Here is a 17198-nt window from a genome sequence, read left to right on the forward strand (position 1 = left end):
TGTGTAGTATTTAAATCTTTCGAGTTCATTCAAATAATTTTTGTCTAAAAACGACTTGTACTTGAATACTTTTCATTATTTTATGTCACTTCAGCTGATAGAAATAGGAGCGCTTATTGATCAATCAAATTAAAATTGAATTAACACAAAGTTTCAAAGCAAAATTAAATTTGATACAATTATAATAACAAAACATTATTTCGCAGGCTGATAAAATATGCCACGTGTCATAAGGGGGTTGTTTCTGATTTACATTTTATATTAAGTTTATATATTTAGCAAATATGCTTAGAAAATCATTTTTGGTACCATTTTAAGTTTATATTTTTTGCATTTCAATTTGAGTGCAAATAATATGCAAAAGTTGAATATATTTGATGAAATGTCTTGTTTTAAATATTTGATTTTAAGTTAATATTTGATTTGAGTTAAAATATTATTTGATTTCATTTACTTTGTTTAAATGGAATTTTATGATCGTTATATTTGTTTTGTTGCTTATCGTGTTGATTTTAAGTCGTTTTGTCAACAAAACTTCGTCAACAACGCGTTAAAATTTGTCGTATGTTTTATTAGGTTTAAACTTTTACGCTGAGATTTTTTACTGAAATATAACTGTGTTCTTAAAAATGATTGTAGAAAACCAAAGATGAGAAATTCGCTTGATAGCATATTCAAAATGACAGCAGAAACTGCAGAAAATGAAAAATGAGACGAATTAGTGTCAAATAAATTGAAAATAAGTAAAAAGCAATGATTTATATAAAGTATTGACTAATATTAGGTTTGGATTAATGAAAAGAACATGGCTGGTAATTTAGAGAATGAAATGGCGAAAAAGATGTTATAAACTATGAAATTAATTTATTACTAAATTCAGAAGAATATGAGAAATCACATAACTGCATTAGGGAATATAGACATGCTTATTTGTGCCGGAAAATAATCATACTTATGCAAGTTGAAAATGCTACCTGCTGTCCTCTTCTTCCAAATTAACCAAACACATGAACAGATCGGATGGTCACAAAAGAAACGTGATTCCATTTAATCAAGAAAAGGTTTACAACTTGCGATGAAATCTTAGAGAAACATCGTGATAATGCTTTTAATAGAAATTTTTTTATTAGGAAAGAGAAAAAAACTTTATTTAATTCGAATTCAGTAAGAATTTCTGAAACTAGATGTTTTAACAAGTACATTACACCTGACAAAAAAAGTTAGGTTGAATGAAAAGATAAAAACACGGAAAAGTATGACTTTAGTTGTTTAACTTAAATCTTGTCTTTTGGCAATTCCTAAATGATGTATTTTTTTATAAAATTTATTTTATCAAGCGTTTCTTTTATTTAACATATAAGTTTTTTCTTTCTTTTTTAATAAATTTATTTTTTAGATAAATTATTTGGGAGTGAAACAGAAAGCTCCATGAAGCTTCTTTCCGAAGTCAAATCAAGTAAATTGTTAGTGATTTTTGTTAAAATATAAATTCCTATTGTTATTCCTATTGTTACTTGTGTTTTTTTGAAACACAAGTTAAAAAATCTCTAATTTCAATCCTTTTGAATTTGATTTTAATAAGTGAAAATGTCAGAAACTTTTTGAGGTTAATTTGTATTATAAAAGTCGTATAATAAATTGTTCAAAATTTTTCTAAAAAAAAATTTTATTTAAATAAAATTTGTTTTCAGTAAAATTTTGAATAATTTATTTAAAAATTGAATAATTCTAATCAAAAATCTTATTTAAACATGTTCATCGTTGAACATATTATAATAACATAACATAATATATTAGTTTTGTGTTCACATTTGTGTAATTTCAATGTTAAAATCTTTTTATTGGTCGTTTCTTTTTGGGCGGTTTGGTCTCCTACTTATCTTATTTCCTTTTTTTTTTATTTAAAATGTAAAAATATTTTGATTGTAAAAAGTAAAGTAAAACTTCCAGGAGTTCGATTTCTTTTCAGCTGCTGAATATTCTTTTTCTTGAAAGGTTCTGATGCTAAAATAGGTTTTTTTCAACATTATGTGGATATGAAAATAACCGTTTTTTTAAGAGTTGCGCATCAATTCCAGTTACTCCCCATAGTTTAATGATATTTTCTTGATTTCGTTTTTTTAGCATGAACCATTAGTCCTTAACTTTTTAAAATATAATAACAATAATCGAAAAGATAAAGTAACTGAAAAAATGAAGTAAAAAGCCTTCATTATTACAATTAAGAGTAAAGTTTAAAACATAAACTATTTATTCCAGTGTTGATCTCATTCAAATTTTTACAAATTGAAAAAAAAACTGAGTTCACTGTATCAGATGCAAATAATTGAGAGAATCAAAATTAACTTTCTAAACATGTCTCAGCAATCCATTTGTCTCAGCAATCCATTTGTCTCAGCAATCCATTTGTGGAGCGACACTTAATATTTACAGTAAATCTTCAAGGTACTATACATTGCTGAGGATATTTTAGATTTTAAACACATTTTTGAGTCAAACAAAAACATGAGACAAAATTGAGGTTTTGATTGACAAAATTCTTTCACAAGGATAAAAGTTTAGGATTCTTATGTTTCAATTTCTTTGAAAATTTGTTAAAAAAAAAAGAGTTGATTTTAAGCTTTCAGCAATATTTACGTTATGTACATTTATTAGCTGAACCATTATTTTGTTTTTAAATTTCAGTTAAATACTGATCTACGCTACCGCTCAAGCTGTTCAAAAGTTTAAACAGGAGTCATTCAAACTATTGAACAGCTTGGCAGGGCCGCCGAGAGCCTTCAAGCCGCCCGGGACAAAACCTTTTTTGGCGCCCTTATAGATTTCGCTTCATGTATATACTTAGCATAGAAGCAAAAAAATACATTATGCCTTTATAGCTACTTTAACTTTATTTCATTTTTTGCTAACTAACCGCAGAATAAACAATTCCTAACTTAAATAAAACTTTTGAGCTTTTTTCGAGGCAAAATTATAAATTACTTCATCATATGACAATGATTTCGCGAGATCATTTTCAATAGACAAGATCATAAGATTTGAAAGTCGCTCTTGTCCCATGGTGGCTCTGAAATGGTTTTTTATAATCTTAAGTTTACTAAAAGATCTTTCACCCTCTGCAACGGATATTGGCATTGTGTGAAAAATAATTAATTTCGAAAATATTCGTAAATTGCTTCGGAAATAATATATATATATATATACATATATATATATATATATATATATATATATATATATATATATATATATATATATATATATATATCAAATATATATATATATATATATATATATCAAATATATACATATATATCAAATAAGTATTTTGATTAGTAGCTTTGTAAAACCAACGTAATTCTTGGAGCATTTGTTTATTTTTTTCACATTCTTTTACCCTTTTGGAAGCCAATGCCCTATTTTGGGCACCAGAAAGTTTTTTACGATTCATTATCAACAGTTACTGTAAATAACCGTACGCATCAATAAAATAATAGCATTGTCAACTACGCAAACTCATCAAAAAATTATAAACTCAATCTCAAAAAGCTAATGTCATATATCAATATTTCAATAGTTAAATATAAATCTTAAACATGAATTACCATAAATAAGTTGATCGTAAAGAGTTGAAAAATATTTACTATTACTTTCTAAATTCTGATTAGAATTATTTCTAAATTGTATTCACAGTTTGTTATTTTTTCGAGGAATTAAAAATAATGATATAACTCGAGTAATATATACATTTCAATTATGGCATTTTAAATTTAAAAAAACTATTTTTATTTTACTTTGGCATCTGGCGCCCCATCGACATCTGCCGCCCGGGACAAACTGTCCCTTTGGCCCCCCCCTCTCGGCGGCCCTGCAGCTTGGTCTTTAACAGGGCAATCGAAAATCTCCGCATGCGCATTGCGCATGCGGATATTTTTGATTGTTGTAAAAATCGCATGCGCATGCGGAGATTTTCGATAATTGCGGACTAAGACAACCCATGCGCATTGCACATGGGTTTTCTTAGTCCGCAATTATGAAATAGATAGGATGTACAGCCTGGTTACAGATCCGGCTTGCTTCTCACACAAGATATTTGATAAAGACCAGGTAGCAATATGCAGGACCAAAAACAAACTCGTGAGTGTTCTCTACATATTAAAACACTTAATCTGGTAAAACAATCTTAAAGCTAAAATATGGTGACAAGGCGAGCTTGTGATACAACCGATACCGTCAGCTTGTTATTCTAGGTTGTGACTAAAAATGTTTACAAAGACAAAAAGACACACTGATTACCCATATTAAAGCACAGAAAACAAATTTGTTGGTAAATTTAAAGATGAATGAAACAATTGACTAATTGCTGAGTTGGTTTGCTTGTAACCGAAAATGTGCTAATTCAGAGGTGGATTATCAATTAGGTAGCTGGTTAGTTTCTTTGAGAGACAAAATTTATAAAATTTAACACTTTTCGTGACCACATTTAGGGTTGGTTGGTTGGTTGCACGACGACGTCCAACCTCGAGTTTACTTGACTAACGCAAAGCCAGACTAGCACAACGAATAAATGTAATGACTCCTTGAGTCGTACGGCACGTGTTAAAAAGGTGAAGAACTGGTTTTTGTGCCACAATCTTAAGGCTCTTATTGCCTCTGAAAGCTTTTTCCCCCATCAGATGAGTTTGCTCATTTTTTGAGTGTGCACGTACAAAGATGTCCCTTAACTTGCGACCTAGGTTTATCTGTAGCAGGTTTAGACAAGTAAGAGGCCCTTGTTTACAATTTTGAGTTCAAGTTGCTGCTAATTCAGCAGAGCTTTTGTCTGTCAGGCCTTCTCGATTTAAGGAAGCTTTCTTATATAGCAAAGGAAAGTTGGCAATGATTAGCGCGTATTTATAAGTTTTGTGGTAAAGGTTCACTTGAGGCGTGAATGTTAAAAAATGCGCATATTTTTTAAACAGAAAACAATATGTGTGCTCCTATGTATGCAAATGAGCACGCTGTGAAATGTAGCAGCGCTCACCAAGAGTCAACTTGAGAGTCAACCTCCATCTTTACACATTTATGCCGGAGCTCGCTGCTTGCCCGAATCTAAAACTTTTGAGAGTCACACCACCAAAACTATAGTAATTGATATATATAACTGTTAAAAACTGCAGCCCTACCAAGATAAATGTTGTTAGTGAGGAGTTTGAAATACTCATAATGGTCCTTTTGGGCCCAACAATTTTGTATCTTTTATTTTTTTCCTAGCCTTTATATTTTCACTTATGCTCAACATGTGCTATCTGAAACACTAATGGTTGTTAATAGATATAAAATGGAGTTTTCGGTCACTGGCGCCTAAACCTCCATTTAAAATCTACTATTTCAAGGTTTTTTTTATGACATGTGAATCTTGTTTGTAATAGAAAATATTCCCAACTTACAATATTTTGGAAGATATTTAGTTGTGAAATTATTTAAGAAAATGTTAGGAAAAAAGCTTTCGATTTCACACTCTTGAAGCCCTGCACATAAAAACATTGGTGTTTATTAACTCTGTCACATGACCTCGGGATTTTCGGGAGTTGTCAAAATTTTGGGAGTTGTCAAAATTGTCAGTGCAGTGCAAGACTTCACACTCTTTTCATTCTTTTACTTGAGAAAGAAAAATTGTCGATTAGGTAGGCATCTAATTTCAATAGACATTGGTTTTTGCTGGTTGGAAGGTTACTGATTTGAAAAAGGTTTCTCCAAACAGGGCTTGACATAAATTTTTTTTTTTTAATGAATTTTTTTTTGATTATTAAGTGAATATTACGAATATTATTACTCGTTGCACATTTAATCTTTTTAAAACTTTGAACATATAGAAGTAAAAATGTTTACCAAACCAATTTGTCATTTAAAATTGAATAACTTAAAACTGATTTATTGATATACAGACCAGAAAATATCACAACTTAAAGTTCATTCAAAAGAAAGTTCCTGACAACAACATAAAAAAATATTTATAAAAGTCATCATAAAGTACTTACCAAAGTCATAAAATATTAAAAACTCATATAATAATTATAAAAGTTATAAAATATTAAAAGACTCATAAAATATTAATAAAAGTTAACATTAAATATTTATGTAAGTCTACATATAATGATTAAAAAAATATTCATAAAGTTGCTTTATGTTTTTAAAACAAAAAGTGAGTTCACACTTAAAAAACTTTTTCAAATGAAATAAAAACTTTGTTATGTCAAAAGCTAAAAAATAAAGCTAAAGGTTTTAAAATTAGGTTGCAGATTTATAAAATGGTTCAATATATTTTACTTAAGTCATATGTTTAAAGTTATCTAGATTAAAATTCAATTATTTTACAAAACATTATTACTTATAACACACATGGTTCAAAGGGTTAACACTCCAGTTAAAGTAATTGATAAACAAAGCATTGTTGACACCCAAGAAAGTAAAAATACACTACACAGTCTTACTGAAACAAACTAACATGTTATCAGCAAGTTCTCACTTATAACATGGAAATTATTTCCTGAACCATAATTATATAAGATTATCTATTTAAAACTTATAAAAGATTTAAAAATTATATAAGATTTATCTATTTATTTTCCTTTATCTTTGCCTTTTTGTTTATTGCATAGCTTTTTTAAAACATTGATAATACAAGTGGGCTGTTGAGTGCACATGACATTATTGTTATGTGAAATGTCATCATGCCAAGAACAGAAATAAGCATACTCATTTACTCTTCAGAACAAGTTAGTAGAGAAATCTAAAAATGCAATTAAACTGATGCTTTTTGCTTTTAAAACATTTGTAACATTTCCTCTAAAAAATTTTTTTAAATTCAAGATCAACATAGTTTTTAAATGCAAACCTCCACTCAAATAATGAAGTAAAATATTCTTCACTATGTCATCATTTCTGATTCTGTCATTGCTGAATGATAATGAATAAAGTGTTAAAGTGTAAAAATATTATTTTGAATGAATAAATTGAATTTAAATTATTTTACATATTTAGACATACAGAATTCCAGTATTCCTTGATGGATTCCAATTTATATTACAAAACTTAAAGAAACTTGTTCTTTATTGTTAATGGAAAAATCAAAAACAAAAGCTTAGCTTTTTTTTTTAGGGATGAGTTGTTTTAGGAATTGAAAGGGGATTTAAGTAATTAGGATAGAGTTTGCTTGTAATTTTACTGTAAATGTAATAACACCTTTAGAAGCAATCACTTTCACAAATGATTTACTTACCTAACTTAAAGTAAATAAAATAAAAGTAGCTCTTCAATAAAACATTTAGTACTTAAATAAATTAAGTACTAAATGTTTTATTGAAGTGCTAGTCTCCTCAGGTATTTCAATTTGCAACTGAAATTCTTCTCTTTGTTTTAAAGGAAAGTCAGGATTTATCCAATCCACAGAATAAGGTACAAGTAACAAACCAACTATATATTTAAGTTTTTCAAATTATAGTACAAAGACGCAGGTATTTTAGCAATAAAAATGTTTATGTAGAAAAAGTATTTGATTTGAGAGAGTTTTTCATGAAAACCATTTCTTGTGAACATGTCATTTCTAAGTTACATGATTAATGATTTTGATGCTGTTTAAAAAAAGAATATTTGTTTTTTTATTCATTGAAGCTTTCTCAAAGAAACACTCTCTGCTTTTTTTATTACATTCAGTAAGAACTAACACTAATATAGTAGCAATCTAATACAAATAATTGTTTACATGACATTCATTTACAGGATGTTCATTTACAGGAAATTAAAAACAGTTTTTCGGCACACTAGGTTCTATGGGTAACAGCTGCTGCATTAGCGCAAAGGATGAACAAAGTATTGCTGACAACCAAGAACTTAAAAATACTCTACACAATGCTACTGATGCTAACATGGCATCAGCAAGTTGTTTGGATCATGAAGGTACAAGAAGTGCTTAAGAATTTTGTTTTACTATTAAACAAAAATTTCAGTTTTTATGACAAAATAATTCTAAAACTTGTTTTAGGTTTACAATTTTTAATTTTCTTTCAAGGAGGTTGCATAAGTTAAATTTTTTTATCAGTTGAAGAGAAATTTAATTTAGCAAATGAAAATTTAATTTAGCATTTAGCAAATGAAAATTTTTCTTAACTTCTTTTTCTGTTTTTAGAATTATTATACTGCGTTAATGTAAACACTCAAATTTAATTCCACAATGTGGAAAGTGCATTGATTAATAACTGATTTCACAAAATAATTATTATAAACATGTTATATTACAATGTTAAAAATTAAAATTGAATGTGTCAACAATCTAAGTATTTTTTAAAGTTACAAGCAAATCAAACTTCTAAAGGGCCTAACTACCTCCTTCAAACATGCTTCAAACTTCAGATAAAAATCAGCATATTTGGATATTTTATGAAAAAAATAAAATATTTGAAGAAGATAAATTTTGAAAATTCTTTCCCCTTTTTATCTTTTTATTTTATTGAAATCTTTTACCTGTTTGGAGTAATAGCTAATTGTCCTCCAAGCTACCAAGATAAAGTGATAAAATAAAAATAACAAACACAAAGCAAGAGATAAAAGATATTAAAACAGGGAAGAAGGGGGGGGGGGGGAGAGGTATTATTTGATTGTTTGTCTAAGTAATTTAAGCTAAAAAATAATTTCTCATTTAAAATTGCATTAAGATTGTAGGTCATTAATTATTAAGGTTATAATTTAATTGTATTAACAATTAATGTATCTGTATTTCTTTATTCTATTTAATATTTAAAAAAAAAAAAATTTACCATTGTATTTTAGTATAAGAAGAATGTTAAAACTTGAAATAATTGACCCTTCCATAAAAAAAAGATTTCATTTTAAGACACATTCTGCTGAAATGATCACATGGTTTCCAATTTTAAAAATTTACTTGTTTTTGGAAATCACTTACATATGATGCAAGTTAAATTAAGAAAACTTGGTTTTGTATATTATTCTGCTCTAGTAAATTCAATCTGCAATGGATATTTAGAGTTGAGAGTTGGGTTTCAAAGAGTCAAACATTTTTGTAAGAATAATGACTAGATATTCAATTGTATTTTTTGCCAACAAAATGATAACTGTTAAAATAAATATAATTTGTAAAGTTCGCAGCAATTCTGTAACTATTTCATAATTTTCACTTATAAGTTGAGACCAAGGCAAGAAGAAATAGAAGAAATTCACATTATAAATATAATTCAGTGTAGAAGAAATTCACAATGAGATGATCAACCGAAATTGGAAATACTCCTTTGAAGGATTAAAGAAATATGAAGAGAAAAATTTTTCTGCTTAAAATGACTTTTAAATGAGTGGATTTTATTTATTGTAAATGTTAGAGCTTTACTAACATGAATGGTAAAAGCTTTAACAATTATGTAAGCACTGCAAATAATTGTCTTCATAGATATTTGTGCCAATTGCATCTTTAAGTAAAGAAATTTTTAAAAAGTGTAAGATAAGATTGAAATATGTATTATAGTAAGGTATATTATCACTTCATTTAGTTGCAAATGCTAAGCTGTTTCTATTTAGGTTTGGATGCAAAAGTAAAGAATATTATAATTGAGAAAGTGACAAACTGGAAAAAATTTGCACGTCTTACTGAATGTAGCGATAAGGTGAATGCTATTGTTGAGCAAATAGATCATGATGTGACTGGAGGAGATAAGTCTAAAGTGGAAAGATTTCTAACAAATCTTGTTGAACTCCACCCAAATGATTACATAACTTATATACAGAAATCTCTGAAAGCTATGGGAAGGAATGATTTGCACCAAGATATAGCCTCTATATGTGAGTTTCTAACATTTCTTGCAGGTTTTAACAGTTACATATTAATAACTAATAACAATTATAACGATGTTTTATTTTATTTTCAGATGCAGAGCAGCAAAAGATTTGTAAGCTAGTTTGTTTTAGAATGTTTATGTTTACTTTAATAGATTTTAGATTTTTGATAATTATAATACCAATGTTAATAACTACTCCAACAACTACTACTACTACTTCTTCCGATAATAATAATACTAATAAAAAGTAATAATAATAATAATAATAATAATAATAATAATAATAATAATAATAATAATAATAATAATAATAATAATAATAATAATAATAATAATAATAATAATAATAATAATAATAATAATAATAATAATAATAATAATAATAATAATAATAATAATAATAATAATAATAATAATAATAATAATAATAATAATAATAAATAAAAAAAAAAAAAAATAATAATAATAATAATAATAATAATAATAATAATAATAATAATAATAATAATAATAATAATAATAATAATAATAATAATAATAATAATAATAATAATAATAATAATAATAATAATAATAATAATAATAAATAAAAAAAAAAAAAAATAATAATAATAATAATAATAATAATAATAATAATAATAATAATAATAATAATAATAATAATAATAATAATAATAATAATAATAAAAATAATAATAATAATAATAAATAAAAAAAATAATAATAATAATAATAATAATAATAATAAATTATTATTATTATTATTATTATTATTATTATTATTATTATTATTATTATTATTATTATTATTATTATTATTATTAATCATTATTAGTATTGTTATTATTATTATTATTATTATTATTATTATTAGTATTATTATTATTATTATTATTATTATTATTATTATTATTATTATTATTATTTTTTTATTTTTTTTTTATTTATTATTATTATTATTATTATTATTATTATTTTTTTTTTTTTTTTATTTATTATTATTATTATTATTATTATTATTTTTTTTTTATTTATTTATTATTATTATTATTATTATTATTATTATTATTATCATCATCATCATCATCATCATCATCATCATCATCATCATCATCATCATCATCATCATCATCATCATCATCATCATCAATTATTAATTTTTACACAAAATAATTATCAAAAAGTTTAATAATTAAAGAGAGTAAAAAAAATATCATTTTTTATAAATTTTAAGAATAATAAAAAGTTTTATTTTTACACAAATTTAACAATTAAAAGACTTGCAGTTGATTATTTGAAATTACATTAGCAAATGGTCATCAGCTGAAAATCAGTTAAAATTAGTCAACAGATTTTGAAGTAAAGTAAATATTTTGTATTAGATTTCAATTAAAATGATTTTTCTTTTGATTTTGAGCTAACTTTGCAACTTCTATTAAATTTATGAACTTGATTTTATTTTGTGAAGTTTTAATTTGCTTATTTTTTTGTTTGTTTTTTATTTTTTTATTTTAATCAGCAAAACTTCGTTTTACATTCTTTATATGTAATTCTAATTCAGTAGAAGACTATATTTAGTATTCTTTTTTAGTGATTTATTTTGATTGTGTTTAATTATTTTTATTGTTTTTTTTTAAATAAAATATTATTGATAATTCCTTCAATAAATTTCATGAAAAACTGTCTTAGTTACTTTTTGTATTAGTTTCTGATCAATGCTGATAAATGATTTGATTTCTTAATTTTTTATTCATTTACTATAAAAAAAATTTATTCAAATTTTATTTAAAGTTTTTTATTCTATTTTAATTTCAGTACAAAAGAAAATGTATTCTCCTCTCATGTATTTTTTTGTATTCATTAAAAAATTTTCTGTTCTTTTTCACAGATGCAGAACAGCATAAAGATGGTAAGCAAATTAATTTCAAATTATATTTTGAATAAAATCTTTATCATTTATAATAAACTATGTAAAATTAAAAAGAAGTCCAATCTTACAAATTAAGAAAGTACATAGAAATGTCAGATATTAGCATCTTTTAAAAATAGATTTGCCTGACCTCTACAAAACATTTTCTCTGTTAGAACATTCAAAATAAGACCATTGTAAAAGGTTTTTGTGGGTTTTATAAGAGATATAAAAACAAACTGAAAGTTTATACTAAAATTGCAGTTTCTTATCACAATCATGATTTTGCACAATAAACTTTTTGTTGTTATCACGTCCATTTTTTGCAAATTTATCATTTACTGTCACTAATGATCTGGCATCATAGTTTGAAACTATGGAATGATATTATTAATTTCATTCCATTGAAACTATGGTGGGTGACCTTTGTACAAGTTTAGTAATATCTTTTTCTCTACTTTTAATGTTAGCTAATATAAAAGTAAACTTTGTGATTTTCAAAGGAGATTTGAGGAGTTTTCTTAAAAAATACAGTTTGTTAATAAAAAAGAATTTTATATATCTTTTATGAGTTTACAATTTAAGAAAAAAAACAAAACTTAAAATCAGATTAAACTTAAGTTTTTACTATTATTATTACTTAAGTATTAAAGTTTGTATTAAATTTAAAATTTAGTCTCATCTCTATTTTATATAAAAATTCTTTTACAAAATTTCTGAAATTATATATTTGATTAATGACCTTTAAAAGGTTTTACTTTAACATCGCTCATTTAACCTGTTTGCGCATTTTTTAAACCTAAATAAGCTTATGGCAGATCAAATTGGTCTTTTACAGGATGATTTTACTTTATAATATTATAAAGGATGATTTTTTTATAATATTTGGAATTAGTTCATTTTTAATAAAGCAGTTTTAAAATAATTTTTATAATATGTTATTATATATCTATATCTATCTATATATATATATATCTATCTATGTGTATATACACACACATACGCACACACAGATAGATAGATAGATAGATATAAATATATATAGATATAGATACAGAGATATAGAGATATAAAGATATGAAGATATGAAGATATGAAGATATGAAGATATGAAGATATGAAGATATGAAGATATGAAGATATGAAGATATAGAGATAAAGAGATAAAGAGATATAGAGATATAGAGATATAGATATATAGATATATAGATATATAGATATATAGATATAGAAAATCTAAATCAACCTTGAATAAGTAATTTTTTAAAATTTATTTAAAACACTCAGTATATATAGATGTTAAACTTATTCAAATACAAATATGTTTTTCATCTAAGTATGTTGAATTAATATACCCAAAAAAATGCAATAGTTATTAAGGGTGTCTCAGAAAAAAAAATTTTTTTTTCTCAGGAATGTTGTTGCATACCCTCCTTAATGTTTCTTTTCAGCCTTCTGATATTAACTGCAATTTTTTAGTGAATTAAAATAACATTTTTGGACCTTTCAATGATGATGAATTTTTGAAATAATGTTATAAATGGTCACATTAGACAATTTAGAGTGTGTTTTGGTTCATCAACTGGGCCTGACACCTTGCTTTTTATGAGATTCAAAAAAAAAAAAATGGTTCAATCTAATCCATTGTCAACCAAAGCCATTTGGGACACCATTAAACACTGCTTATGACAGCCTAAAGCCATTAATTGCTGACCAACTTCACCTTGTCTATTCAATACATGGTTATAGAGAATTTCTCCAACTAGCTATAGGTCTGGTTGATTTGGCCATGTTGACAATTCTTCAAAAAACAGGTATCCTCTACAGAGCATGTTGGATGATTAAGGTCGTCTACTCAATGAAATGGGAAATGCTCTTTGAATGCAACAAATCTGTTATGAAGCTAACAAAGAATCTGTTATAAACTACAGAGAATCCAGTGACTCAATAGATTTGAGGTTCGCATTCAGTAGTTATTAGTATCCAGTAGCTAGAAAAACTGTTGTGCACTGAGATGTTGCCTGAAATAACTGGAGAAGATACACAGCAGTTGGATAGATAGCCAGTTTTTGTATTTTCTCTTACTCACTGAACAAATCAACTCAGTGTCAAATTTAGACAAGCAAATGTTGTGCATTTATTAATTGCATAAAATGTAAACAAGTCAAACACATAAACAGCATTTAGATTAGCACTATGCAATAAATACAAAACGTGCAAATGTTGCTTGTTCAAAGGTATGAAGTGGTTAAGGAAAATCTCATTAGCATTATTACCCAGCAGTGCAAATAAGCATGGTCTAAATACAAAATTAAAAAATTGCCATTTAAAGAATCATGAGTTTATTAAATATTTTCTTTAATATCTGGAAAAATGTCATTAAATTAAAAGAATTTGTAAAAATCCTAAAACTTTCTTATGTTTTGTTTAACCCTTTGAAATTTTATATTTGATGGTTTGCTTTTTTGAAAGAAATCAAAAATTAGAAAAGCACTAGATTATCAATTCAAGATACCAAAAAAGGAAAAATGTTTTCTGAAACAATGTTTTTGATTATTAAAGTAGATGATTAATATCATGTTTACAAGGCAAATGGCCGGAAAAAAATATTAATCATTTTAATGTACTTAAAAAAGTGAAGCAAAAACTTAATTGAGAAAATTAAATGCACAATTAAGACTATAGCTAAAAAAAATAACTTGGAATTGGTTTTTATATTTATCTAACCATTCACCCATACTCAGCAATGGGAATGATTGCCAGTTTTGGTATCTTCTGTTATTGACAGATGCACAAAACTTCTTGGTGTGACAAAGTTGGCCTAAGGCTCAGAAAAAGACTGCAATGGTGACAGTTCTAGAACTTTTGAAGTCATGGAAATGTGATACACCTGTAATTGGCATGTTCTTTGATATGATGGTTTCAAATACTGGTAGACTTAATGGAACCTGCACACTTTTAGAGATAAATTTTGATTGCAGTTTGCTGTAGATAGCCTGTTTCCATCATATGTTTGAAGTGCTTTTATTTGATGCTCTAAGAGTGTGCTTTAGTTTATCAACTGGGCCTGAGTTAACTTAGTTACCTATCTTGAGCAACAAAAACCCTGGGCACTACCTTAAAATACTTTGTTGGATTTACACAATTAATTGCTGGATTTGCACAACCATTTGCTGGGTTTTAAAATACTGATTCGTTTCAACATAATATTAGCAAAATTGAACAATCAAAGTTACAAGCTACTCAAACATTTTAATACCATCTCAGCCTCTTTCATCATCCTCACCCCAAGAAAATTTTATCTGTAAGAAAATGTAAACCCAAGACCAGTGTTTAAAAAGATCTGAGGTACTAGGTAATAGGGCATGTTCTTTGATGATCTTGCTTTTTAAGAGATTCAAAAAAAAAAATGGTTTAACCTAATCCATTACCAATCTGCAACACCATTAATCACTGCTTGTGACAGCCAAAATAGAAAAGAAAGGCACTGATTGCTGACAAACTTCATCTTGGCCATTTATTAGATGGTTATAGAGAATTTCTTCTACTAACTGCAGGTCTGGTTAAGTCCAGGTAGCCTCTACAGATTAATTGGGTACTTGAGCCTAGACCTAAGGACTCCCTCCCTATTTTCTTGGTGTTTTTTTTGTCAGGAAAATGCACAATTTGTGTCAGGAATTAGAGATGATTGAGGACTGCATCTAGTTAAGAGTCTACCTCATACAGTGCAAAACTTATCTATCTCTAAAAGTTTTTTCAAGAGCACCACCATTGGAGACAGTTTTTTAGAGATTTCAGTGAAAAACAATTGTACAAGACTGCATCTAAGATGGTTAATAATTTGGCCTGTGTTAATGACTGTGTTGTTGCTCTCATACAGAATTTCAATGCTACAGTAACTAAGCATTTATAACTGAACTGTTTAGCACTCCTAAACAAAGGTTTTTGATCGGATGATATGTTATTATTAAGATATTGATAGTTTTCCAAACTGTAATACTGAGCATAACCAAGCAAAGTACACTTGTAAATCCACTTGTAATTTTGTACTTTTTTTTTTTGTATTTTTGTCTTGGTACTGAACACTCATGCAACATATTATGAAATTTTATTTTTATATTTTTAATAATGCCATGGACACAATAAATTAACAATTCAGCCTTATTACAATTGAATAGTTTTGTGTTTACATGACTTTTGTTTTGCTTGTATGTCAAACTTCTGTGGGGGATAAATAGAAAAACATTTGAAATCTACTGATAAAAAATTGTCTAATGGTGAGAAACAATCAACAGTAGGATAATCACTGAGTTGTAGAAAGTTTTAGAATATTGCCACACATTGAATGCAATTTTCATTGATTTTTTGACATTGATTTGTAAGAAATTCATGAAATTTCTTTTTTTTTTTATTTTTACATAATTGACATTTATAGGGGACCCCTTAATGTCAATTAACATAAAAATAAAAAAAAAAATGAAAATGTGCAACACTTTTCAAAAAAAAAGTTTTCTTCCTTATTTTGGGACACCATAGTAGTTAATAAGGGTCTGTTTAACATTCAAAATCTTACAGGTTCTTCGAAATCTTGCAAAAGTTCATTCCATAGTAAGGTGGGAAGATTTCTATCAAAAATGACAAAATTAATTTCTTATTTTAGTAAGAATGGAATAAAACTTGATTCTTTTTCAAAAAAAACTTCAAAAAAAGTTATGAGTCTTAAAAAATTAATGTGAATGATTAAACTGAATGAATGAAATCTTTTTACATTTTTAGTAGACTTGTATATTTTTTAATCTAAAATTTATATATAAAGGTATTTTTGAATATATTCAGTTTCTTTCCAAGATCATCTGTTAGTGGTGATTATTTAATGATGTGGGTTGTTTCATAGATGCATATTTTAATGCAATTTTATTGCAAGAGATGTTCTTGGAAAAAGTTTTGATTACCATATTTATTTTAATTTTAATAAATTTACTTTTTTTTAATGCATTCAAGAGATGAAAACATAGAGCTTTAATTAACTATAATTGCACATTAGTGATACTGATCTTATAAATGTTTATAGGTTCAATACATAAGGTTTTTTTTTCTAGTATTGAAATTGATTTGTAAGTGGCTCCAAAAATTGATTTTAATGGAGATTGTTGGCTATTACAAATAAAAGTGCTTTAGTTTTACCAGTACTAAAATTAAGTTGGTTGTATCAAATGTTGCTTTTACTCATTGCTGAACTAAAATTTTAATTTAGTATTAATTTTTGTGTAATTTTACATAATGCATAAACTTATCATTCCACTTAATTCCCAGTTCTTTTTTGATCTCTTGGAATTTTATATTTAAAATTATATTCTGTTGTTGTCTTGTCTTTTCATCTTAATAATCAAGTGTTTTGATTATGATTTATATTTGTACTGTTTTTAATTGTTATAAACAGGTTGACGAGATCTTTTCTTTTATTC

The 17198-nt window shown here is 26.2% G+C and overlaps 1 protein-coding gene across 7 annotated transcripts in view; it reads left to right on the plus strand.

The window, feature by feature from the left end:
* Positions 1-543: 543 nt before the first annotated feature.
* Positions 544-17198, plus strand: part of LOC149893759 (NACHT, LRR and PYD domains-containing protein 5-like) — a 48555-nt gene continuing 31900 nt past the window's right edge. Inside the window, exons 1-6 of one of the 7 annotated variants that reach the window (XM_090076342.1) lie at positions 544-1463; positions 7405-7437; positions 7807-7938; positions 9568-9828; positions 9915-9935; positions 11713-11733. In XM_090076342.1, coding sequence (XP_089932468.1) covers positions 7812-7938; positions 9568-9828; positions 9915-9935; positions 11713-11733 — 430 coding nt within the window. In that variant the 5' untranslated portion in view covers positions 544-1463; positions 7405-7437; positions 7807-7811. Of the gene's footprint in view, positions 1464-5299; positions 5744-7402; positions 7438-7806; positions 7939-9567; positions 9829-9914; positions 9936-11712; positions 11734-17198 lie in introns of those variants that run through there. The other 6 variants (XM_090076340.1, XM_090076338.1, XM_090076339.1 and 3 more) reach the window with 6 other exon arrangements.

Source organism: Hydra viridissima, unplaced genomic scaffold, assembly GCF_058129835.1.
Source record: "Hydra viridissima isolate aposymbiotic clone 2 unplaced genomic scaffold, HvirCarnegie_v1 scaffold_1, whole genome shotgun sequence".
In the NCBI taxonomy this organism is placed as follows: Eukaryota; Metazoa; Cnidaria; class Hydrozoa; order Anthoathecata; family Hydridae; genus Hydra; species Hydra viridissima.